Source organism: Taudactylus pleione, unplaced genomic scaffold (genome assembly GCF_031769625.1).
Source record: "Taudactylus pleione unplaced genomic scaffold, aTauple2 ptg000977l, whole genome shotgun sequence".
NCBI lineage: Eukaryota > Metazoa > Chordata > Amphibia > Anura > Myobatrachidae > Taudactylus > Taudactylus pleione.
The window spans coordinates 6,322,456-6,349,106 of record NW_028285378.1 but is presented as its reverse complement, the minus strand read 5'-3'; the positions used below and the strand labels follow the sequence as shown (position 1 = coordinate 6,349,106).

The following is a 26,651-nucleotide window of genomic DNA, read 5'->3' as shown; positions in this document are numbered from 1 at the left end:
GGAAGTGGTCATACGGCTCTTGTGTCCTGGGAATTGTAGTTCTTAGAGTGCTTGTGGTGGTTACCGGAAGTACAGTACAAAAATCGGAAGTGGTCATACAACTCTATGTATTCTGGGGACTGTAGTTTGTTAAAGCAATTGTGGATTTTTTTTAAATGATTGGAGAGGTGGTGTGTTTCTAAGCCTTTTTGCATGTTTCGCATATGTACAGAGATCTGGATTTTCAGTGGCCTTTTTGTCCTTCCAATGTAAAACTGGCCACATGAACATTCGATAAGATAAATGATATTAGATGTGCTGCATGTAATAAAATCTGTCATTTTAAAAGCAACATCGTTGATTGTTATTTTGGTTTGTTTAGTTAGGGGATCTTTAATGTTTTTACATCCTATCCAATTACCACATCTATGGAAACCTTTGGTGCGCATAAGATTTTTTGTAATTACAGGTAGTGCGCTCTTTACCAAATTATTTTTTACGTTTCTTGCTTTGCGATAGATGAAGGAAGGTTTTTCAGGAATTATCTTACGTAAAACTTGGTCCCTTCTGAGTAGGTGCCAGTGTTTTTTGAATACTTTTTCAATTTGCTTATGCTGAGCATCAAAGTTAGTAATAAGGGCCCGCTTTTGTTTGTTCTCCAGATCATTTGTAGTCTTTTTCTTTTCCTTTGGTTGAATGAGCAAAGATCTATTTTGCTTCTTTATTTCCTCCATTATGTTGTCCAGTTCTGAAGCTATATATCCTTTTTCCAGGAAGTTGTTTTTCATTTGGGACATCTGTTGTTTACATACCTCTGTATCACTACAGTTCCTCTTAATGCATAGGAATTGACTTTTGGTAATACCTTTTAGCTATGTGGTGGGTTGCTAGCTATCAATTGGGATGTAAGTATTTCCATCCGTGGGTTTTTGTATTGACTCCCTTTTCATTAATATAGATCAGGGGTCTTCAAACTTGGCCCTCCAGCTGCTGTGGAACTACACATCCCAGCATGCACTGCCACCTTTTTGATATAACAGCATGCTAAAACTATGTGCAGTGCATGCTGGGATGTGTAGTTCCACAGCATCTGGAAGGCCAAGTTTGAAGACCCCTGATATAGATGGTAAGATCTAAAAAATTTATTGATTCTTGGCTGTAGGATAGAGTGAATTTAATATTCATGTCATTGGTGTTCAAACTTAGGAAGAAATTGTTCAGGGTTTCTTCTGTGCCTTCCCAAATTAAAAGAACATCATCAGTATAGCGGTGCCACCAAGTTAAATTTGTGCCCCAAGTTACGCAATCATAAATGTGGGACTCTTCCCAGAAACTCATGAATAAATTAGCGTAACTTGGGGCAAGGTGCCCATTGCCGTTCCAGTAAGTTGTAAATAAAACTCTCCGTTGAAAATGAAAAAGTTTTTTATAGAATAAACTTTATGGATTCCAAAATGATCTCTGTGTAGTATTGTCCGATTTTTCTAGAAACCATTCTACTGCTTGTGTTGAATACAGGTATACAGGGATGTCACGCCAGAGGCTAGAAAGAGGCCATCTTTCCATTCCAGGGTGCTAATTTTTCTGAGGACATCACCCGTATCTTTAAGATATGATCTGTTTTTGATGATTAAAGGTTGTAAATCGGAATCCACTAGAGATTATAGCTTGGATGTTAAGCTTCTCGTTCCTGCAATTATAGGTCTTCCTGGGGGATTGGTAGTACTTTTATGTAATTTTGGAAGAACGTATATAGTGGGAGTGATGGGATCTTCTATATTGATATAGTCATATTCGTTTTTATTGATACCACCTGTTTGTAGATGTTTTTCAATTAGTTTTACAAATTTTTCTTTGATTGTATTGGAAAGATCATTCTTCATTTTTTTGTAGGTGGTGATGTCAGAAAGTTGGTTGTAAATTTCTTCGATATACTGTTGTTTATCAAGAATAGCTATTCCTCCTCCTTTATCACATGGTTTTATAATAATGTTTTCATCTTTGCTCAGGTTTCTGATGATGTCTTTTTCTTTCTTAGTCAGATTATGACAGATTTTGTTTTCTTTAGTTGTTCTATTTCTTCTGTAACCACCTTAATGAAGGTGTCGATAAAATTCCCTTTTATGTGAGTCGGGTAAAACCTATTTTTATTGCGTTATTTATTTCAGCCACTACCATAAGCACTTTAACAAACTGCAGTCCCCAGAATACATAGAGTCGTATGACCACTTCCAGTTTTTGTACTTCCGGGTAAGGATAGGAGATACGACCAGCAAGTCACTGCCAATTCAATTGCTACATTCAACACTATTCCAGTGGCGGCTAAACTCGACTGGACCATCAGATTCCTGCACCCACTCTGCGAGGTGCCTCTAAGCGGATCGCGGAGACGGAACGGGGAGTTCCGGTATTGAGACCGGAACCAGTAGTGCCTCCATCTTGCCTTAATTCGGGATGCTATTTAAGAGCCATGCAAGACTATCTCGCTAAGCCTTGAAAAAGAGTTAATCTCGAAACGCGTTGGCCCAGAGGAGTTGCTGTCTGGTGGGGAGTCTTTTTTCTGGTACGCAAGACCTTTTTACCGTATGAGGTCTCATTGTAAGTGAGCTACGGCACCTCTACCTCATATGTGCTGCACCATTGGGAAATATATACAGAAAGACCCACTTTATACCAAAGACAGGTCGACTTAAAGAAACCGTTATAGGAGTCCTTCCCCTCGCTGAATAGTGAGTGGGGGTATGCGGTTTTCTCTGCATACATTTTTTTTTTTACATATTGATATCATCATATAATTAATTTTCAGTATTCCATAGGGGTTCAGTCTTATACATGTTTATTTTCTTTCATACATTATGGCAATTCATTACCATTGACAACCGGGCATTGACCATCAAGTAAAAAACCAAAAAAATTTTCAAATTAAGATAAGTATTAAGAAAATCTAGATGCCGTAAGCACTGAGCGCTATCAGACACATCATAATTTTTAATATATTCTACATTTATCTCCTGGATCTTTGGGATAGATCCATTTGATGTGAAGAAAGCTGCATTGTACTTCAAGTGGAGAGCCATAAATCCTATATCCAACCTTTTAAAAACAATCAATCCTCATGAACCCCAACCGTTCTCATTTTCCAAATCGCCAAGCTGTTGCTCAGGTGTACAGTATTTTAGTATCACAATAATTAAAAGATCCACAGGCTAGAGAATAAATTTGATTTGATTTCATGAGAGGTGTGATAAAACAGCATCTATTAACACACGAAGAAGTGCAAGGGAGATATATATATATGTATTCTTGTCTAAGTGCTTACAGTACATTCTTTCTTCTAAGCCGAAGCAATAAGTGTCCAATTCACTACTTAGAGTGTCTGCTGCTAATAATATTCCTGCTTGAACATTTAAATCCAGTATGCTGGCTGACGCTTGATTACTAACTTACATGGTTGCTGCAACTAACAACTAAATGTGCAGTAAGTGTCCAATTCACTATACTCATGGTGCCTGCTGCTAATCATATTGCAGAATATGCTGATGCTTGATTACTAATTTACATGCTTGCTGCGACTAATAACTTAGTTACCACTGGAGACTGACATTTACATTTGCTGCTACCAACAACTGGATTGCTTTTAAACATTTATGGCTGCATGCTGAAGTCAATTATTGGATATGTTGCTTATGGTTGTTTAAACATCTGCAGTATAGCCCTGAGGTGCACATTTCTACGATCTGAAGATATTAAGATCTAACTACATTGTGATTATCTCTAAGGGAAGTGGTATTTATCTGTATTGAATATACCTATTATGTGTGCACACAGATTAATTTGTTTTTTTTTATCAATTTATACACCATTATATGTGAATTTACCATTTTAGCTCTTTCTGGTATATAGAATAATTGTATTAGTTGTATTAAAATGTTATTAATGTGATTTGCTCCAGCGCTTCCTATCTTTGTTGTTGTATACATTTTTTGAGGGGTACAGCTTCCTATTGTTTCTAGGTGAGCTGCAGGAGCAACATCATTATAAATCTACTAGCTCGTTTTGGGTTGGACATACTCCTTTCTTTAGCGCCTGTTTTTTTGTATTTTTATTTATATTTGAAATTGGGACAGTATGACTGATATAAGTTGCAGTCTAATGACCGTGAGGGGAAGCAGTGATCTACCTGCTCTGGCCTGGTGGGAAATTGTAATGAAATACAGAACATTACACACGAGAGGTCTTGTTACCTCAATTATTGAACCCCCCTCGTATATATGGGTAGTTATCCACGGGGTTTAAAAACACCCATTGGTAACATGATGTACCCCCAAGTTGTCTTAGCGCTTCCAGGAGGTAAAGATTCTTTGGTCAATTAACTTGTCAACCTTGTCAGAGGACTTAATAATCGCTTCATGCCAGTGCACTTGTGGAATTCCAACCAACCTCACCTCATCATTGCTGACTGCATGAGCAATCAGGTATTTCCTCTAACTCAGGGAACGGCAGGCTAGAGGCATTTTACCCTTGTGACAGCCTTCGCTAATCTATCATCAGGATTCATGGGGATATCATAGCCCATCCAGGCTTGTCCCTCTCCACTACACCTGGTGGTCGGACAAGACCACACGCATTTTGTTAACTGTTCTTAAGAGCACACACATAAGGAAGCAGCATTTTGTCTCTGTAATTCCAGTTATACTGCTTATTCCTACTGCTGTTTTCCCATATCTTCTCTCCTCATATGCAGGATAACCCTGTCCTGTACCCCAATTTCACTCATATTAGATCCTGACCTGGGGATGAGTGTCTGCACTGTTATCATCAGACTCCACCTGGGACTAATCTGACAGCAGATGTCCCTGATCTTTCTTTATTACCCCTAAGTTTTGGAGGGGGTCTGCTCACACGCTGTACACTGCTCTAGAAGCACTCAGCAACCATTGTTGCCATTCCATTCATCCACTCTTAGAGGGACTTTATCCTACCTGTATACCTTAACAAATTGTAACATTTTGTACAAATGCCAGATGGAATATTTAGACTTTAAACTGTACTGTGTATATGCAATAGCATTACATTTGGATCTCTTTAGGAGTTTTACTTGCTCTTTATTATTGGTCAGAGAAAATATACAATTGTATCAGATCTACAACTCTGTACCGCCATATTTTAACTCTACATGGTTTATAGTTAATATTTCAATGTGTCTGTAATTGTCAAAATATAAACATAGGAAAATTATCCCATTAATTATATTGCTTATTTTTGACTTGATATTTCGAAAACAGCATATATCAAACATGCTTTGATTTTATATCATGGAATTTACAATTGTGATAACTTTTATTTAAGTAAGAATTTGCTAATTGTATTTATTTAGATAATTATATATATTTTTCCTTGTGAGTACAGTTTGTTAATAGTAACCACATATTTGGTCTGTAAGGCAAAAACCAATAAAGGGTAGTTTTATTTTACCTGTAAGTTGAGGGCCCCAATACCCGAGAGTACTTATTCTTATTTTCATTGCATTACTACTATCAAACTTGTCAGGTAATATTGTTTCTCTGAAAAGCCCTGCCATAACCCTGTAAAGCTATGAACACTCCTCACACAGATGCATCCATACAACATGTAGCACGCCCTGCTACTTACACCCTGCTGTGTCACAGCTTGGCTTATTAAGTCGCATCATGGTGTACTGAGTCGCAGTGTAATGCACTGAGACGCAGGAAAAGCCGGAGAACATAATGCAACTTTCTATCCACCAGATGTCGCTTTTCATAAACTGCAATGTGCATGCGTCAAAGAACCAATGCAGTTTCTGTGGCATTGGCTGACAGAACGTGCACATCGTGTCCGTCATGGATCAAGAGCTGCAGTTTATTGTTTTCTGAAGACCGGATTCTACTGTACTTTATAAGAGAAGGGGACTGAGTACTGGCAAGGACTAGGTGAGCATGTACAGTATAGAAGTGTGAATGTGTAATAAAGGTTTAACTCATTCAGTGTTTGAGTCCTGCATTTTATTAGAATATTTTCTTTATATTGTACTGAAAATACAGATGTTATCCTTCAATTACTGGGCGGACATCAGGCTGGCTGGGATCTGTATTCCCACTGAAGCGGAGAACATGACTTCTTACTGTATGTTACACTATTAATATTACATGTAAAATTGCACAATTTTGCGTCTCAGACGCACATACAGCATGGCATCCAAGACAGGCAGTACTTACATGGATTAGTGGTTTATGTTATCACTACAAACATTGCCGCTAGGAGCTTGCTCAACATGATGTTAATTGGTACACATAACTGCGGTGGTGTAAAGATGCACTCTCAGCTTTAAATAAAACGAGATGTATTCATGCTGACCACTTGCAGAGTACAGCTACATAACTCACTGCATACTGTAGCTCCACACCATCACCCAGCCTTCATTTCTATGAAATGACAGAGATACAGTAGCTTTGCCACTAATCGCTACAGACACTGCCGCTAGGAGCTTGTACACATAACTGCGGTGGTGTCAAGATGCATTCTCAGCTTTCAATAAAAGGAAAGGAATTCATGTTGACCACTTGTAGGTTACTGCTGCTTAACTCTATGCATGGCTCTGCACCTAACCCCATTTTTCATTTGTATGCAATGCCACAGGTGACTTAACCACTAATCTTTACACATTGCCACTAGGAGCTTGCTCACCATAACATACACATGCACACCACACATGTAAATATACTGTAAAAAGCCGCAAGTATACAGTACAAATTGCTACATTTTATTCGTTCTATACTGGTGTACTAGTGGCCAACAAGAGGTGTCAGTATTTTAGCGCTTTAGACTGTATTTTGTTACACTATACTGTATGCATTGTACATCCCTGAAATTACATTACCACTGGGAGGTTAGCCATGTCTGCCATGAGTTAAAAACACAAGGAAACTAGTACTGTACAGTATTTTTTAAAATAATCTTTTATTATTTATAGTAATACACAAAACAATTAGTATAGTACATTTAAGAAAAAATTACATACAGTATACTTTAGTACAAAATTGATTTAATAAAAAAATAAAACATTACACTGCTGTGTTTATCATATAGTACAGTACTTTGAGTAAACAATCTTTATTGTAATACAGTCCTGTGCTTGCAAAAAAACAGACACAAGGGTTCCCTTATTTATTGATACACTATTCACCGACAGTATAGTATGAAAATACAGTACTTAGTCGTATAGAGAATTAGCACATTCCTGAAAGTACAGTAATAACAAAGTACAGTGCAATAACGTATGAGTACTTGTTTATACTACTGTAGTTTGAAAAATGTTTTTGTCCCATAATGTGCTTATGGGACAGTGGCAGGTGGGGAGTTTAACTGGGGGGGTATACCTGTCAAACCGTAACGCAGGTGTCCTAAGGCGAGCTCAGGGATGACAGAAACCTCACGTGGCGTAGAAGGGCTAGTATCCTTATACTTGTGTATAAGTTACACAACGTATACACAAGTTGTGTATAAGAGTGCACTGAAAAGAGTTAAGATGGTGAAGACTGGAAATTTCTACACTGGAGCCCGTTCTCGTCCACTCACTTGCCAAGAGGTTGGTTGCATCAGTGTTACAAATTTCTAAAACACCCATCTTTTAAGAAGAAAGCAGGAAAGGAAAACATACCTGTAGTCATGCCAAGAAAAATGCAACGGCTAAGAAACTCTCTTTAGTTAAGTCAATTGCACCTTAAGGAGTGAAACCCTGCAAGTGTCTTCCTATGGCGGAGCCAGCAATGAGCAGAGAACCCAATTGTCCCTGAGAAAATATACACAATAATGGATGTGACAAATACCAGGAATGAAGACTTTTACACCTTGGAGCTCCTGGACGCTACACCCGTGAAAGAAACATCACATTCACCGACCCATAGGAAACTTGAATTTAAAGAGGGGAATAAATGTACATGCAGCTGCACTAGTGAGAGACCTTCTTGGAAAGGTGAGTCATCTGCACACACAAATGGATGGTTTCAAAGAAGGCCTGAAGGACACACTTGCAGAAGCCATGAAGGAAACCATCCGTCAGACTAAGGAAAAATGGCAATATGCTGCTGGCCAGCCTAATAGGATAACATATGACTAAGCAGTACAATATGATTGATTTAAATGATGTTCAAGAGGATCACAACTTGGACACTTCACTAGTTGCATCATACCATTTGCCCAACTTGGATGCAAAACAAGCTGCATCATACCACTTGCCCGACTTGGACACAACACCAGTGACATCAATACTGCTTGCCTGACATGGAAAAGACTCCAGTGGCATTATTCCACTTGTCTGACTTGAACACTATACCAGTTGCATCACATCGCTTGCACACTGCACCAGTTGCATAATCCCATTTGTCAGCTGAAGCTATGAACACATGCAACAAGGCAAGTATACTTTCACCTGGAAGGCCTGCCATGTTTAGCACTCCTTCACCACTGGCCATATTTGGAACACCATTGCCTGATATCTTCTTAAGCATCATCACCGCTAAGGTGGACAGCTATCTGTACAGTGCATTAAATGGAGAGATGCATAGATATGCACAAGACATCTTCCATGAACATGTGCCCTATGTCACGGGTTTAAAATTCTGTAGTTCTGGCTTGGGACCCTTGTGTCAAACTGAAGTACAAATGAGACATGGAGGTTTAATATAACTTTTGCTCATGTGTCAAACAGGTAGTAAGGTACACTAGTGACAGGAATAGGAACCACAGACCGGAGTGATGCTGGGACATGTCCCTGGAACCAAGGGGAATCAACCCATGCCCTTCTGGGTAGCCCTTAGCCCATTGACCAGAAAAGGCCAGCAGACCTTAGGACACTCCAGAACTCTATCCATTGTTGTATGACCACTTCCGGTTATTGTACTGTACTTCCGGTAACCACCACAAGCACTCTAAGAACTACAATTCCCAGGACACAAGAGCCGTATGACCACTTCCAGTTTTTGTACTTCCGGGTAAGGATAGGAGATACGACCAGCAAGTCACTGCCAATTCAATTGCTACATTCAACACTATTCCAGTGGCGGCTAAACTCGACTGGACCATCAGATTCCTGCACCCACTCTGCGAGGTGCCTCTAAGCGGATCGCGGAGACGGAACGGCGAGTTCCGGTATTGAGACCGGAACTGGAAGTGCCTCCATCTTGCCTTAATTCGGGATGCTATTTAAGGAGCCATGCAAGGCTATCTCGCTAAGCCTTGAAAAAGAGTTAATCTCGAAACGCGTTGGCCCAGGGGAGGTGCTGTCTGGTGGGGAGTCTTTTTTCTGGTACGCAAGACCTTTTTACCGTATGAGGTCTCATTGTAAGTGAGCCTCTACCTCATATGTGGTGCACCATTATGAAATATAGACAGAAAGACCCACTTTATACCAAAGACAGGTCGACTTAAAGAAACCGTTATAGGAGTCCTTCCCCTCGCTGAATAGTGAGTGGGGGTATGCAGTTTTCTCTGCATACATTTTTTTTTTACATATGGATATCATCATATAATTCATTTTCAGCATTCCATAAGGGTTCCTTCTTATACATGTTTATTTTTTTTCATACATTATAGCAATTCATTACCATTGACAACCGGTCATTGACCATCAAGTAAAAAAACAAGAAAATTTTCAAATTAAGATAAGTATATATTTCTATTGTTTGGTATATACATAATTCTAAGAAAATCTAGATGCCGTAAGCACTGAAAGCTATCATACACATCATAATTTTTAATACATTCTACATTTATCTCCTGGATCTTTGGGATAGATCCATTTGATGTGAAGAAAGCTGCATTGTACTTCAAGTTGAGAGCCATAAATCCTATATCCAACCTTTTAAAAACAATCAATCCTCATGAACCCCAACAGTTCTCATTTTCCAAATCACCAAGCTGTTGCTCAGGTGTACAGTATTTTAGTATCACAATAATTAAAAGATCCACAGGTGTTGTGAAACACATGAATGTTAGGGGTACTGAGGACAGAGTATGAAAGAATGACATACAGTACTGTCAGTACAGTATGCACTGAAGAGGGGATACGGTCAATATCCCAGCAAAAGGGATGCATGTGGTTAGAATTCCAACATCTGTCACAATCCCAGCGCCAACATCCTGAAGGTAAGTAGCAGGGTTAGTGTTAGGTACTAGGGTGAGGGTTAGGCACAAAGGGAGGAGGGTTAGGTTTAAGGTGCGGTGAAGGGGAGGTTAAGTTTAGGCACTAAGGAGGGAGGTTAGATTTAGGCACCTGGGAGGGAGAGTTAAGACACAAATCAACAGGTGTCGGTAGCCTAATTCTGTCGGGATGCATCCCCTACCCAACCCACTGAAGAGTACTCACTGTATTTTGTTGTACAGTATGTTGGTGGATATGTTCAGAAAGCTGACGCCGGAATCCCGAAGGCAAGAAGCGGGGTTAGGGAAGGGTTAGGCAATAGGGGAGGGTTAGGCAAAAGGGGGGAGGGTTAGGTACTAAGGGGGGAGATTAGGTTTAGGCACCGGGAAGGGAGGGTTAGGGTTACTTACCTAGAGCCATCGGCATTGAAACCTGGTCGGGATTCTGACCGCCAGGATCCCATATGTTGATATCAGCTACAGTAGCTTACAGATTACTTGATAGTGGTAGAGTATATGTATGGTACTCAGTAACAAAACTGTGCAGTGCTGTAGGTGGTTATAAATACTGTATAAATGTAAATTCATTTTTTTCGTTTCACTGCATGCTAATGTACTGTAATAGTTAAATAGAGTAGTTTACTAAAGACTTACTGAAAAAAAGTACAGTACTGTACATAAAGATTTATATAAAACTAGTATATCATTTTACTGTACAGTTTGTTATCTGATCTACAGTAATCATTTTTGGTTTCTTTTGCCGGTCGCCATCATGCACTGAACATTGGCAACCAGTATCCCGATCTGTATACAGTATGGCACTCTGGACCACAAAGCTTACAGTATCTACAGCACCATCCTATATAGAACCAGTATTGTTGAGCTCCCAAGGGTGCACATTTTTGAAACTAGCCGTGTTGGTGAAGGTTTTTTTTCCCAATTTGTAAATTAGTTTACTGTACAAAATGTCACTACTGAACTACTGTAAATTGTGAGCTCAGTAAATTAATACAAATAACTGACTGTACAGTAAAGTCAGAAAGCTGCAGTATAGTTACTGTATACAATAGTACTGGCATTGAAGTGTACTGTAGTAGAGTATACTGTAGATTACTTTAAATGTAATAGTATTGCTATTGCAACACATACAGTATTTTTACTACAGTACAATGGTAAAGAGGAGCTACCTACAATCAAAACGTAATATATACATGTACGACAAAACACAAGAGGTACAGTGATGTAGTGAAATGGTGTAATGGTTAGCAAAATACAGTAACTTTTGAATAGGCTAATCATAAATATTAAAAATATGTAAAAAACAAATAAAATGACTTATGGAAAATTAGAAAGCCTTTAGTATTAATCTTTAGCAGGGAGTACACTGCAGAGTAATATTATAGTACTGTAGGCATAAAAGTATATTTATTAAGAATTGTACAGGTTACTGTACAAGTTGTTAAAATAAACTGTAAATTGTGAATAGGAATTTGTTTCATAATAATGTATTACTGTAAATAAACTAATAAAGCTATATTACAATACTTTAAATCATAGACATTAGATTAATGTGAATGTATTCTATTTTCTGTTGCACTGTATGTTTGCCATATTAAAATTGGCATTCACCTACAGCCATGGGCAAAAGTTTTGAGAATGACACAAGTATTGGTTTTCACAAAGTCTGCTGCTTCAGTTTTTATGATGGCAATTTGCATATACTCCAGAATGTCATGAAGAGTGATCAGATGAATTGCAATTAATTGCAAAGTCCCTCTTTGCCAGGACAATGAATTTAGGGCCTGATTCAGCTTTGGAAATAGAGTGAGAGATCTCTCTCAACTGATCATCTTGGTGAAACCATGCTGCACTGCAGGTAGGGCAGATTTAAAATGTGCAGAGAGATTTAGATTTGGGAGGGAGGTGTCCAAACTGACATCTAAATTGTAGAGTAATAATAAAGCTGTGCAGTATTTGTGGGCTACATGTAAAAGCAGCCAGTATTTACCCTACATGCAAAAAAAAAAATGTGTTTACACCCCATGCATTGCAACATGGTTTGTCCAGCTACTGTACACAGTTAAGTGTTATTTCTCACTCTATTCACAACTCTGAATCAGGCCCTTAATCCCAAAAACAAAATTTCCACTGCATTTCAGCCCTGCCACAAAAGGACCAGCTGACATAATGAGAGAATCACTGACATGAACACAGGTGAGAGTGTTGACGAGGACAAGGCTGAATGCTGATTGAGTTAGAATAACATAATGGAAGCTTTAAAAGGAGGGTGTAGCTTGAAATCATTGTTCTTCCTCTGTTAACCATGGTTACCTGCAAGAAAACACGTGCAGTCATCATTGCTTTGCACAAAAAGGGCTTCACAGGGTAGGATATTGCTGCTAATAAGATTGCACCTAAATCAACCATTTATTGGATCATCAAGATCGTCAAGGAGAGAGGTTCAGTAGTTGTGATGAAGGCTTCAGGGCACCCAAGAACCTCCAGCAACACCAGGACCAACTCCTAAAGTTGATTCAGCTGCGGGATCGGGGCACCACCAGTGCAAAGCTTGCTCAGGAATGGCGGCAGGCAGGTGTGAGTGTATCTTCATGCACAGTGATGCAAAGACTTTTGGAGGATAGCTGGTGTCAAGAAGGGCAGCAAAGAAGCCATTTCTCTCCAGGAAAAGCATCAGGGACAGACTAATATTCTGCAAAAGGTACAGGGATTGGACTGCTGAGGACTGGGGTAAAGTTATTTTCTCTGATGAATCCCCTTTCAGATTGTTTGGGGCATCTGGAAAAATGCTTCTCCGGAGAAGAAAAGATGAGCGTTACCATCAGTCCTGTGTCATTCCAACAATAAAGTATCCTGAGACCATTCACGTGAAGGGTTGCTTCTCAGCCAAGGGAGTGGGCTCACTCGCAATTTTGTCTATTATTTATTTTATTACGTTTTTTATATAACGCAGCATATTCTGTTGCGCTTTACAATTGGAAACAAATAGAACAAAACTGGGTAATAACAGACAGATATATAGGTAGGAAGGCCCTGCTTGCAAGCTTACAATCTATAGGGAAATAGACATTGATACACAAGGATAGGTGCTATATATTGCATTTTGGTCCAGCCAGAATGCAGTGTTTCTTGGTGAGCTGCATGATCCAGTCACACAGCAATGTCGGCTTTAAGGATTGGAGACTAGAGGAAAGTCTTATTGTGCGTGGTAAGGCATTCCATAAAGTGGGTGCAGCCCGAAGAAAGTCTTGTAACCGTGAATGGGAGCAAGTAATGCGTGGGGATGAGAGACGCAGATCTTGTGCTGAGCTGAGAGGTCAGGTTGGGAGATATTTTGAGATGAGTGAAGAGATATATATATATATGTATATGGTGGCGCTATAAAGACACACAATAATAATATAGAGATCCAATATTCCTTTTTAATTACCATATGACAATCATATTAAAACATATTCTATTAAACATAATACATGCACATAATACATGTAAAAAATTAAATAAAAACACTTTAAGGAACGTGAGAATGAACTACTTACTTTTGGAAAGATAGTTCCACAAAAATCCAAGTGGTAATGCTGAATTAGATATGCTACAGTTCAGTAGATTTAGAGCATCCTCTGGCAATACTGCAGTATGCTATACTGTATATGTAGCAACAAATACTGTATTTTTGATGGTATTTTAGGAGTCTTCCAAATAAAAAGTGATAGTTCAGAATTTATCTGAAAGCCATATTTACTCACAGTCCCAAATCAACGTTTAGATGTAGTTGGACTCCTCCATAAGCGTAAACGTAGAACTAGTGAGTAAAAGTATCCAAGGCGCTTTCTGTGTATTGCAACCACACTGTGTCGCTCTCTGTTGGGAGACTCGACGTGATCAAATCGCGCTCCAGTGTCTCCAATCAATAGTGAAAGCAATGGCCACAAGATAGATTGAATCCCAGCTTGTAATATGGGGAGCGTCAGTATCCCGAGAATAGCGTCTCTAGCTCACCCTTGGCTGTAATAGTGTGCACCATGCATGCTCCGCACCTGAAGGTGCGTCTCCGATCAAATAATGAGAGCAATGGCCGCAAAATAGGTAATCTCAGCGTATAGTATAGGGAGCGTCAGTGTCCCGAAAATAACATCTCTAGTTCATCCTTAGCTGTAGTGGTATATACCATGCATACTCTGCACCGAAGTTACACAGGAGTGTGTCTTGGTCCCACGTCCACTATAACATGAACAGAGCTCCTTCTGTATCCTTAACGCGTTTCTCCTCACTTGGAGGCTTTCTCAAAAGTGTCAATAATAGACAGGAAGAGAAGTACAGTACAGTAGTAGAAAGTGCTATACTGTACAGTTCAGTACTTACAGGGCTGCGGAGGGTGGTTTACCCATAACAAATACTTTTTATAAGCGGAGAAAAGAATTGCTAGCTTTTAAATAAATTAATTATTCAACGGAAGAGAAACAATAGCCCATGCAAGAAAAAAAAAAAATACATTGTTCCTGACAGGGTAAAAAAAATCCATACAATGTCTACATATGAAAAAAAACAACACATTGTCATTGACAGGATAAAAACAACGCTCAATAGCCAGACATGGAAAAATACTGTAAGTTCAGGGTTATGCAAATTTGCATGTGTTGCCAATCTCCAATTTGAAAACCAGGCTCCAGATTCAACTTTTGTCACTGCAGTGATAGACACCTAAAGTTTAAAGCAGAATTTTGGACACTTTTGGAATTTTTGGTCGAAATGGAGGGTCACCAAAATCATCATCATTATTTTCATTTATTTATAAGGCACCAAAAGTGTTCCGCAGTGCCTTACAAAGTACATAAACAAATAAGTTGACAAGTGAATTACAGTACAATACAATACAGGACGAGGACAAGGATATTATACAAGGCTACATTAGCGACCATAACACCCACATAAGAAACAGAGCAAAGCAACCAAGTGTTAGGTACCCTAGTGGGGAGTAAAAAGAAAGTAAAGTAAGGAGAAGCACAGGAGGGCAGAAATGTTTCCATCTCCCATTGCCACTGACAGGGTAAAAAAAACAAAACATACAATGTCCCCACATAAAAAAACCCACACAATTTGGCATCCAACAGAAAAAAAAAAACACACAAGAACCCCATGTACTTGGTCCCTATTTTGTGTAGCAAGTAAAACACACAATAATCTATGCACTTGATCACTAATTTGTGTACCAAGTCCCACATACAGTGCAGTATACAAACAACACAATATAAAAAATAAAATAAAGTATACTATACCCCATTGTAGGCAGCCAGGGTGCCTCCCAGCGTACCAGTTGACACCATCACCTCTGGAATGACCCGATACTCTGGTCCTGGCTCAGCCTGTGTTCAGTCTCGTAGTTGGCATTTAAAAATGTCTGCCGCTACTCCTCACTGTTTGCCAGAGGCTTATCCCTATACTTTACCAGGATGTTAAGCTCCCTCTGGGAATAAAACCTCAGATGGTCAGCCATGATAGCAAATAATTACGTTAGTATATGTATTTCGTTGTGTCAATATTGACATGACGCCGCTGCAGAGCATACGCATGCTCAGATTTTTTTTAACCTGTTAGCATTGCCCATACATACCATTAACACATTGCAGCCACCTACAGTATTCAGGTGCTGTACACTCCTTTATGTATGGGAGAAGCATTGTAAAAATCACTATAAACTGTGCAATCTTCTTGGAAGTTAAAAAAATAGGAAAAAAAATGGCGTGGGGTTCACCCTCCCAAGCATAACCAGCACCGGGCTTTTTGAGCTGATCCTGGTTCAGGTAATATGGGGGACAAATGCATAGTGTTCCCCCGCATTTCCATCAACTAGCACCAGGCTCTTACTAGCGTGGGGCCAATGCCACAGTCAGGGAACACACTTAACGGGCTCCCCCCGGCAAAAGCATTAACCCCCCCCCCAGTAGTAAGCCCAGGCCAGGGATTCCTCGGGAAGTGGGGACCCCTCCAATAAAGGGGACCCCCCTCCCAAGTATACCCAAGGTTGATAGCCCAGGGCTCTTCTCTGCACCCCTGGCTGGTGAGTGCAGAAATAATAGTAGTAATAATAACAGTAAAAAAAAATATTGTTTTTCTCAGAGGGACTGCAAGTACCAGCATGCCTTTCATTTGGCACTTGTAGAACTACAAATGTCGGCAACCTAGGCAACGATGAGTCTACTTCTCCAGTAGCATCCTTGGGTAAAAAAATAATAGAGAATCCTGATCCAAACCGGACATACAGTGGCAGAGCTGTGACTGTTTCTGTCAATCTGGCCAGCTGATTGACAGAGACAGTCACTCACAGCCAATTAGCGACTGCTGTCATGGTAGTGGCCGCTAATTAGCTGGCGGGGTTCCAAGTGCAAAAAAACACGTAGCTCTTGTCACATTTGCAGAGCAACGCTGCATGGACAGCAAGTATATACAGCGCTGCTATGTCCGGCTTGGATCGAGATTCTCACCTACAATGCATACTGGACAAGGGGACCAACCAGCACAAGGGACAAGATAAGTATGTAGTGTGAGTGCAGGTGAGTACATGTATAATAAAATACTACAGTTGGTGTGTGTACCTGCTTTATATTTATTTTTACTGTGAAAACAATATTATACAATTATTACTTCTACAACCTCTGCATCCACTGGCCAGGGGTGCAGGAAAGAGCCCCGGGCTATCAGCCTGGGCTATTCCCAAGGAATCCCTGATCTAAGCGGACTAGTTGGGGGGGTTAATGCTTTGCCTGCCGGACACCGTGAAGCATGTCTCCTGGCATGGCATTACAAACCGCTAGGAAGAGCCCCATGCTGGTTGATAGAAATACTGTGGGAACCTTATGCATTTTTCCCCAGTACTTCCTCAACCAGGATCAGCTCAGGAGCCTGGTGGTGGTTCATTGAAATACAAGCAAACCCCGACATAGTCTCCCCCCCTCCCCGCATTTCCTGAATTAGGACCAGCTTGAAAAAACACCAAGTGCTGGTTATGCTTGGAAGGGGGGACCCCACGTAATTTTTTTCTATTTTTTACACTATACACATATAAGACTACAGTTTTGTTTTTTTTTTATCTTTTTACAACTAGTTGTTAGAGGATATGTCAGCATTTACTGTAAGTAGAGTACAAGTCTCCACATGAAAACATCTCATTGTAGTGCCTGTGCCAACACTACTAAGGCCTCTGTCTCTGCGTCATTGTTGGAATCACTGTCAGCTTTTAGAGAATGTCAGCATTTAAAGTAGAGTACAAATCTCATCATGAAAACCTATCACTGTATTGAACACTGTGCGTGTGACATACCAGCAGTGGGGTCCCTGCTCACTCTCGCTCCACTGGATTGCCGCACTGTACATCTGCAACATTATTGCATCTTCTTCACAGCAGTGGAAAAATGGCATACAGCATTGCAAATGTCACATCCACAGAAACTTGTAAAGTACCTACGGCTGTGACATTTGCCTACAGTGTTTGTTAATTTGTGGGGGGTTTTTTGTGCAACTGCCATTGTGTACTATACTCAGAGTGCATAGACTTTATTACTATTTTATTTCATGTTTTCTGTTTTTCTTGTATTTTTTTTTTTTACAACGTAGAGGGTGTTTTACTGTATGTTTTCATTCAGTCTATCCCCCAGGACAACCAAGTCAGTTCACTAAGGCAGAGAGGCGGTCAACCTGTTACACATTCTACAATATAGAAATGAGTTGAATGTAGTAGCAGTTTATCAGGCAGGAATACACTACACTAACAAGTGCCAGCATTATTGAAAACTTCAAGTGCGTCTTTACAGCATTGACAGGTCCATGTTATTCAGAAAGTGTACAGATTTGCGTCATATTGAGCAATCTGCTAGCGACACGGTTCAACCGGCTAGCGACAACATCACATAGTGGTTAGTGGCAAGGCCATCTCTGTGACACTGCATAGAAATGAAGGCTGGGCAATGGTGTGGAGCTACAGTATGCAGTGAGTTACTGAATGAGCAGTACCCTGCAAGTGGTCAGCATAAATGCATCTCATTTTATTGAACGCTGAGAGTGCGTCTTTACACCACCACAGTTATGTGTACCGATTAGCATCATGTTGAGCAAGCTGCTAGCGACAATGTCTATAGTGGTTAGCAGCAAAGCCATCTCTGTGTCACTGCAATGATATGAAGGCTAGGGGATCATGTGGAGCTACAGTATGCTGCAGTTAGTTAATCAGCAGTACCCTACCAATGTTCAACATCAATTCCTCTCCTTTTATCGAAAACTAAAAGTGCAGCGCTTTGCGATTTGTGCTGTTTGTTTGCGGCTTGTGTGTGGCTGGCTTGGCCAAGATACAGTATGGTAGCAAAAACAACAAAAACTTATGCAAAGAAATGCAAAGGTTAAATTTAAACAATAAATACCCTAGATAAAATAATAGTCATTACAAAATCACAATGCTCATTAGCCCTGGCCTTAAAGGGAATCGAACCCCAGGTGACAGCTGTGTTATGCAAACATCTTTACCACTAAAGGTGCATACACACACACAACGATTTTTTGAACAATTATCGTTAAACGATATCGTTTAACGATAATCGTTTGAAAAAATCGTTCACTTTCTGAGTCAAACGATGAACGATTATTGTTCATGCGCGTTCATGTTTGTAGTTTGTAGTTCAGTCAGACTTGTCAACTCAACGATTTTCATTAAGTTAATATGCAAAAATCATTTGTAGTTCATAAAAATCGTTCATTACATTTAAATGAACATAGTAAATGAACAACTTTAGTAAACGATTTTAGTTCATTTTTTCAAGGGAGAAAATCGTTTACTAAAATCGTTCATTAACTGAATCGTTGTGTGTGTATGCAGCTTAACTCATGGAGGCTACTGACAAGATGCTTTACACCTGTTGTCTATGACTTGCTCTTCAGTGCCTGTAGTAGCAGTTTAACAGTCAGGGTTACACAACATTAAAAGTATAAGTATCTCCTTTTATTGAAATCTAAAAAGTGTATCTTTACATCACCCGTGCGTGTAATTCTACTGTATATGTGTACCAATTAGCAAGCAGCTAGCTACAGTGTGTAAAGTGATTAGCAGAAGAGCTATAGTTCTACAGTAAATGACAACACCTCTTGTGCAGTATTATTAAAAAGATGGTTGTGCAAACAGTAGTAGGGTATGAGATTTGCCCACCTGTCACGGATCTCCATTCACTGCTACAGTATTGTAGTCAGTACTGTAGTTTTCATCAGTGAGCATTCGCCACCCAGCGGTTAAGTCGTGTATTGCATGACGTGGATTCTCTCACGTCTTAGCGCACCCACATGTGTATTTATATGCCACGACAAAGACACCTAAATGACGCGCTCAGAGCAAAGATGTATGAGGAAAGCTCCATCTCCTCCAGATCATTAAAATATATAATCTAGAAAAACAAAATGTATGTGCATTAAGCACTTTGGGTCTTATTCAGACCCGGTCGCAAGTGCTGAGCGCTCGCAACCATGTCGATGGTTAGGCCTTGCGCACGCGCTGCGAGAAACTCTCTCGCTCCAGAGCTCACTACAAAAGGGCCGGCTGTCGATGTTGATCGACAGCTCGGCCCATTTTGTAGGCGGGGCGGGGAGGTGGTTTCACAAATGGAGGCGTTCCTTAAGGCCTACCGTCTTGTGGGCGGCCGCACTGACATCAACAGTGATGTCAGTGGGGAGCTTCCTGCTCGATCAAAGCAGGAAGCTCCCTGGGGCTTGCGGCTGCCGAGACCCAACCTCAGCAAGTAGAGGCTGGTCGCAAGCCCCGATGGTCGCGATGGTCTTGACCATCGCGACCATCACAGCTTAGCTAGTGACCAGAAGGCCGCACTTAAAAATAGAAGCGGTCGCCCTCATTCAGAACGAGCGCTCGCTTCTTGCGAGCTTCTCTGAATGAGGGCCTTTGTGAGGTACAGCATTTTAACCCAGCAGGCAGCAGTAATATCTGTTTATTTTCCCATGCTACGTTTACTTAGTATACATTTTGCCATAAAAATCAATTCACAGTTCTGTTCAGACAGATGCATGGTCTTCAAATCATTTTCGATATCAAAACTTAATTTGCATGACCAATTCCATGCAAGGCCAGTTTGAAATAAAATGTAATTGACTTTCTTATATTCAACTAATTCCAATCTTAAACCTGAAGTCTTAAACAATCCAAATTATAGATCCTACACATGAACTGCTCAATTTCATAGGTCATTCATAAGCATTAAGGAATAAATTATATTAGAATTTACACTGTACAGTTTTTGTAAGTCTAACAGTAGAAAGAAATAGTTACACATTTTCTGGCTAAAAATATTTTACTTTCAGCTTCTGAGAGTTAAACTAAGAAATAAAAAAAACCCTAATGTAAGGACTTTTGCATTAAAGTCAGCAAACATGAACTGGTATATATGTGAAATGTGGAAGAACTGATCTTACCCGTTGATCACCTCCTTCTCTACGTGGGTCAAGTTTCTTTGCAAAATGCCTTAAGTTGTCATAATTATGAAAATTACAGAGAGATACCAAATCCTGTGAAAAAAAACAAAATATTCTAGATTTTCTGTCCAAGTAACAGAAGTGAGGATTTCTGGGTCATGGTCTTGCAATGTCTCCACACATGGAATTCATTGTTTTTTCACAATACAATTGGAATTTAAGGAGATTATAGAATTTTTTTTTAAACTAAACTCACATTAAGGGGGAATTCAATTAGCCTTGTTAATTTATGGGTGTGAAAAGGGTGGTAGCCTTGGATTTTAACGCTATTCAATTAGAGTCCTTTTTTCTCGTCCATTAAATTACACTGGTAATAGCCGTTAACACATAGAGGGGGAGATGTGCCACCCGGTGATATGGGGTGATACATCTCCCCCTCTATGTGCCCCTGTCATTATTAGAACTGCTATCTACAAGATAGTGTGCAGATGTGCCACCCAATGTATGAATTGTCAGTAGCACTGACGGTATGGTTGGTATCAAGTAGCCCCCAGTAAATTAATACGTCTAATTGTGTTCCCCACCAAGATTTTGACTGTATAGAATTTATACAGTCAGAATCTTCGGGCGGAATTCAATTAGCCGTGTGACTTACCATGTGATTTTAACACCCAGGTTATGTGCCCAGAGCCTAATTAATTATATCCTGCGGTAAGCCCCACGGCTAAAGCGTGGTAACACATAGATTCCGGGTTAAGTGCTCAGAGCTATGCAATTACTGATTGGCTGATATGAAATTGTTATCAGATTATTTTTTTCTTTTTATATGACAGAACTATAATGTGTTAAAGTTGTATGATTTTCCAGCATCCTCAAATGTGATTTGAAAGATGAATCTATACAATCAAAATCTGAATAATACTGTTGTTTGTAACACAAATTCGTTTAATTCTGACTACAAAAAAATACAAAAACACTAGAATCAAAAGGCAAACAATTCCATCATAAGCAGAAAAATTGTACCTTGTGGGTACCTTTTATTTTTAGTTATAATGAAAATAATAATTTATAATTAAGTCAGCTTAAAGTGGTTGAATCACTGTAGGCAGTATTAATATTCAGTTTCTGTATTTGATAGAAATCAATATTTCTGAAAAAGTCAGGCGTGAAATGTGCTGAAGAGGGTGTTATGAACTAGCACCTAAATCACTGTTAAATACAATGAGAGACTGTTAATGCCACAAAACTCTACTAGTACTCACCTGACAAAATTGAATACCACGGACACTATTTCCCAATTTATCCAATGGAGGAGACCAGAACATCATGCCCATGACGTTAGGGACTACCAGTAGTATACCTCCCGAAACACCAGACTTAGCAGGGAGACCAACCTATGAGAGACCACAGCAAAAGCCTAACTTCATAGTATAGCTTAAGATCACAGCTCTTGCTTCAGTTATCATGGGAGATACAAACGGACATATCTAATATTTACACTTTGCAGTGGCTAAAACCTTTAATAATTTTTTATAGTTTCTATTTTTGTTCAAAACCAAACTAATCATGTCAGTGTGTTATAGCAGTTTGCTTGAAATGCAGTATTGCCTGAAAAAACTTGTAGAATATAAAACTGCAGAAATGTTTTACAGTTCTAATGAACATAGTAAAAAAAAAGCTCTTCAAATTATCTTAAACTTTTAAAAAATGAGAAAAAGGAGTTAATTTACCTGTGAAACATGCCTAATATACTTTGTATTAGTGTGCTTATGTACTGAAAGTTTACAATACATTTAAGAAAGCTCAAAAGTAGTTATTATATGATATTTGTGGACTGCTAGAAACATAGCAAATAATACAATTGCCTGGGGTTACAAATCCACAGGGCATTACGCCAAGACAATTTGTTTCAAATAATTACAAAATAAAATAGTGCAAGATCGCTCTTCATTCTGTATAGCTATCAGCCAGTTCTATCAAGGAATGTCCTGATTCCTGTGTTATACTAAACTCCAATTGGCTTCTGCAGTTCAGTGTTAGACTGGCAATATCCCTACCAGCAACCTACAGATTGTACTGTAAGCTTTGCAAGCAGGGCTATCTTGTCTCTTTGGGGGGGTATCCAAGTAGATATAATATTTTTCTCGGAGGTGAAAAACAGGGATTTTCGACTTTTTTTTTTTTTTTTTTAATCCCTGTTTCCTATTTGTTCATCCGACTAAATAGGATTTTTCGGCCAAACACATAGGATCCGTGATAAGTTCATGTAGATATGCGTTTTCGCCACCGCAGCAGCGGAAACAGGGCACTTTTCAGGAATTATTTTTTGGGACATATCAGCTTGCAGAAGAAATCTGTGATAAGTGCCAGCGTCGGGCTGGCTTTCGGGGCTAAATGGATAGCCCCAGGGGATCCATTAGCGCCCAAATAATGTTCAGGGCTAACTGGATACCACCCTTTATCTGTCTGTTAATACCAGTCTTATTTTATTACTAATGGATAAAGAAGCGTGTGTAGAAAAAGGGGGCGATATCTCTTATATAACACAGGTGGTGTTTTTTCCAAGAAACACGGATACTTATCTTGAAATGTCTTATATGCTGTTCTTTCACTTCTGTTGTAACGTTTTCCAATAGATTCGAATGGTTCATACAGATATGTGGATAAAAAATATTGTGTAATGTGTATTACCCTTAAGATTTCAAAACTTCATACAGCAAATCATTGGGGGTATCCATATAAGACTATGGGCCAAATGTAATAGGTAGTCTGTTTTGGTAAATTGCGAGTTTGGTGCTAAACTCGCAATTTTTCACAACTCTCCAATGTAATAGGGTGTCTGTTCACTAAACCTCGCATTTTTCAGAGTTACTAAAACTCTCCATTCTCAAACTCGCATCCAGATGTTTTCACATTGAAAACAATCAACTCGCCCAATGTAATAGAGTGTCTGTTTCAGACTCGCAAAAAAAAGATTACCAAAAGTCCCCAAATAATAGACCTGCTTCAGGCTAGCGAGCACATCCTGAGCAGGTCAGATTAACACAGAAACATGCACATGAGATATGTACATGTTTCTGTGTGTACTTATGTTAAATGTTATAAAATAAAATGACGTGCACCCCCTCCCCAAAAGCATAACCAGCCCCGGGCTTAAATAAAGCCTGTTCTGGTTCTAAAAATACAGGGGCCAAAATGCATAGGGGGTCCCTGTATATTAAGAACCAGCACAGGGCTTTGTTGAGCTGGTCCTGGTTCTGGAAAATCAGGGGACAAAACGAGTAGGGGTCCCCTGAAAATTCCAGAACCAGCACCGAACTCTTTCTAGCAGGGGGATAATGCCACAGCCAGGGAAAACCTTTCACCGGTTTCCCCGGCCAAAGCATTATCCCTGACTGCTAGTCAGTCCAGGCCGGGGATCCCTGGGGAGCTGGGTACCCCCCCAATAAAGGGGTACCCCTCTCCAGGGCACCCCAGGCCTAGACTGATAGCCCGGAGCTATCCCCGGCACCCTAGGGCGGTGGGTGCCGGGTTGATAGTGTAAAGTGTAAAATTAAATTTACCATATTGTCTTTATTTGTAGAACCACAAGTACCAGCAAGCCTCCCCTGCATGCAGGTATTTGGAGAACCACAAATACCAGTATGCGGGGCATTACGGGCCCGCTGGCACTTGTAGTTCCACAACTAAAGAAATACGTAAATAAACAAACTTACACCGTGAAAGTATAATTTTAATAAAACATACATGCACACTCACACATACTCACCTATTATCCGAAGTAATCCATAGGGGTGTACCTGAAAAAAAAATCCATACTCACCTCTCCTATGCGTAGATCACGTCCTCTTCTCCAAGTAGGCAATCCGGGGGTTAAAATAAAAAAACACTAAAAACCCGATCCATGCGGACTGAGCAAAGGTATGTGTGTACACATGCCTTTGCTCCGCGTAAATGACCGGGGCACACGTGTGCCCCGTCAGTGCAGGGGCCGCCAGCCAATCAGGGAGCATCTCCGTCGGAGCAGCTCCCTGATTAGCTGAATGCGGCCAGCCTCTGTCTCCCATAGACGTCTATGGTGAGAAATCCCCATAGCCGTCTATGGTGGGAGCCGCTACATAGTAACCGCAAGATTAATTGATGTTAATCTTGTGGTTACATCAATGATACAATGTCGCGAGTTTGTACTGTTACTAAAACTGACTACCTATTACATTTGGCCCTATGTATCTTAAATTTATACACAATCATATGAAAATGGATAAATGCTATATGGTCCGTCTGAATGTACACACACCTAAATTGGCACAAAGGTCATACGAGGTGAGATTTGTAGGGGTAACTTAAAGGGTCTTTCTTATAGGTTATCCCCCTTTCATAAATATTCCCAAAACATTTCCATCAGGTAACACACCTGAATTACATAGAGATGTACTATTGCAAGCTTATAGGGGTTTCTTTTCCCAACGTAGTATCTGAAGTAACACCTTACCCTGTGACCAAGAGATTCCACTTAGTGTGATGGATGATATAATGTGCGTACCATACTCACGTGTGGCACGGGGATGATAAACGTATCTGGATTTCTTTATGTTGATTCACACAGATTCCCTAATGCAACGTGGTTTATTCAAAAAGTTCATTTATTGAAGTATGAAGGTATTTTAAAACATATAAAAAAGTTTTTTTGGTACAACACGTTTCGAGAATGATGTTCTTTTTATCAAGACACCTTGATAAAAAGAACATCATTCTCGAAATGTGTTGGTTCTGGAGGCTGGAAAAGAGAAGAATCTACATTGTGGAAAACTTTTGAGGTATGTGCTTTGTAATTTTTTATATGTAGAGCTAGCTAGGATTTTTTTGCTCCACTGCACATGCCTCACTGCATCAAAGTGCAGACTCATATTCTCCACCAAAAAAACTTTATTAAATGTTTTAAAATACCTTCATACTTCAATAAATGAACTTCTTGAATAAACCACGTTGCATATGGAAATCTGTGTGAATCAACATAAAGAAACCCAGATATGTTTATCATCCCGGTGCAACACGTGAGTATGGTACGCACATTATATCATCCATCACACTAAGTGGAATCTCTTGGTCACAGGGGAAGGTGTTACTTCAGATACTATGTTGGGAAAAGAAACCCCTATTATCTTGTGTCTTGGAAAAAACAACACCTGTGTTATATAAGAGATATCGCCCCCTTTTTCTACACACGCTTCTTTATCCATTGGTCAATACTTTGTTAGACTTTGAGAGATTAGTCTAAAAAGTGTAGAAAGTCAGAGATCTTAAAAGTGTAGTGCCATCTTGCCTCCCCGCACCCCCTTTTTTTCTTATTTTATTACTGTTTGTTCCCAACTGTAAAGCGCAACATAATATGCTGGCACTATGTAAGTAATAATAGGCAGATCATGCTGAGAGTGAGGCCAATAGTAGGAAAGAGCTTGGTGCAAGGAATGGTAAGTACCAATAATATGCAGTCCACATCTGCTGACAACAGGGAATATGACTCTGCACATCTGCCATGCTTGGCTCAGTACATTAGCCTTGGCACCAGATTGGGTTCTGCATGTTACTTGTGGAACCAGAGAGGGATCTGCATGTTACACTTGGCATAAGATATAGCTCAACTTTTCATTGTCAGCATGAGTTGCCAGATATGGTTTATATTTGCAATGCTGCCACCAGATATAGCTCAGTATAATATAACTAGGATCAGACCTGGTTCAGTATATAATCCAAAAAATTCATCTCCCCTTTACTGATGGCTCAGCATGTGTCATTTTCTAACTTTTGAAGCTGTCAACCAGATTTTTCACACATTGGCAGAGAGAAGCTCATTTACTGAACTAAAGGTCAACCTTGAATGTTCTGGGCAGGCATGTGCATGTACTGTCAGCTCAAATTCAAATGAACACACAGCAGTAGAGAAACCTGCAATTTATAAGCTACACCAGTAGCTGTCAATTACTTTGAATGCATCTATATACATACTGTATGTGTCCTTATACATTTTTGCTGCAGTC

At 39.8% G+C, this 26,651-nt stretch overlaps 1 protein-coding gene across 3 annotated transcripts in view; it reads right to left on the bottom strand.

Moving 5' to 3' along the window:
• Positions 1–26,651, bottom strand: part of LOC148454597 (glutaminase kidney isoform, mitochondrial-like) — a 600,729-nt gene that overhangs the window by 180,869 nt on the left and 393,209 nt on the right. For all 3 annotated transcript variants that reach the window (XM_088460752.1, XM_088460753.1, XM_088460754.1), the window contains exons 13-14: positions 21,876–22,007; positions 20,614–20,706 (exon numbers count right to left, since the gene is read on the bottom strand). In XM_088460752.1, the coding sequence (XP_088316878.1) occupies positions 20,614–20,706; positions 21,876–22,007 (225 nt within the window). The remainder of the gene's footprint in view (positions 1–20,613; positions 20,707–21,875; positions 22,008–26,651) is intronic.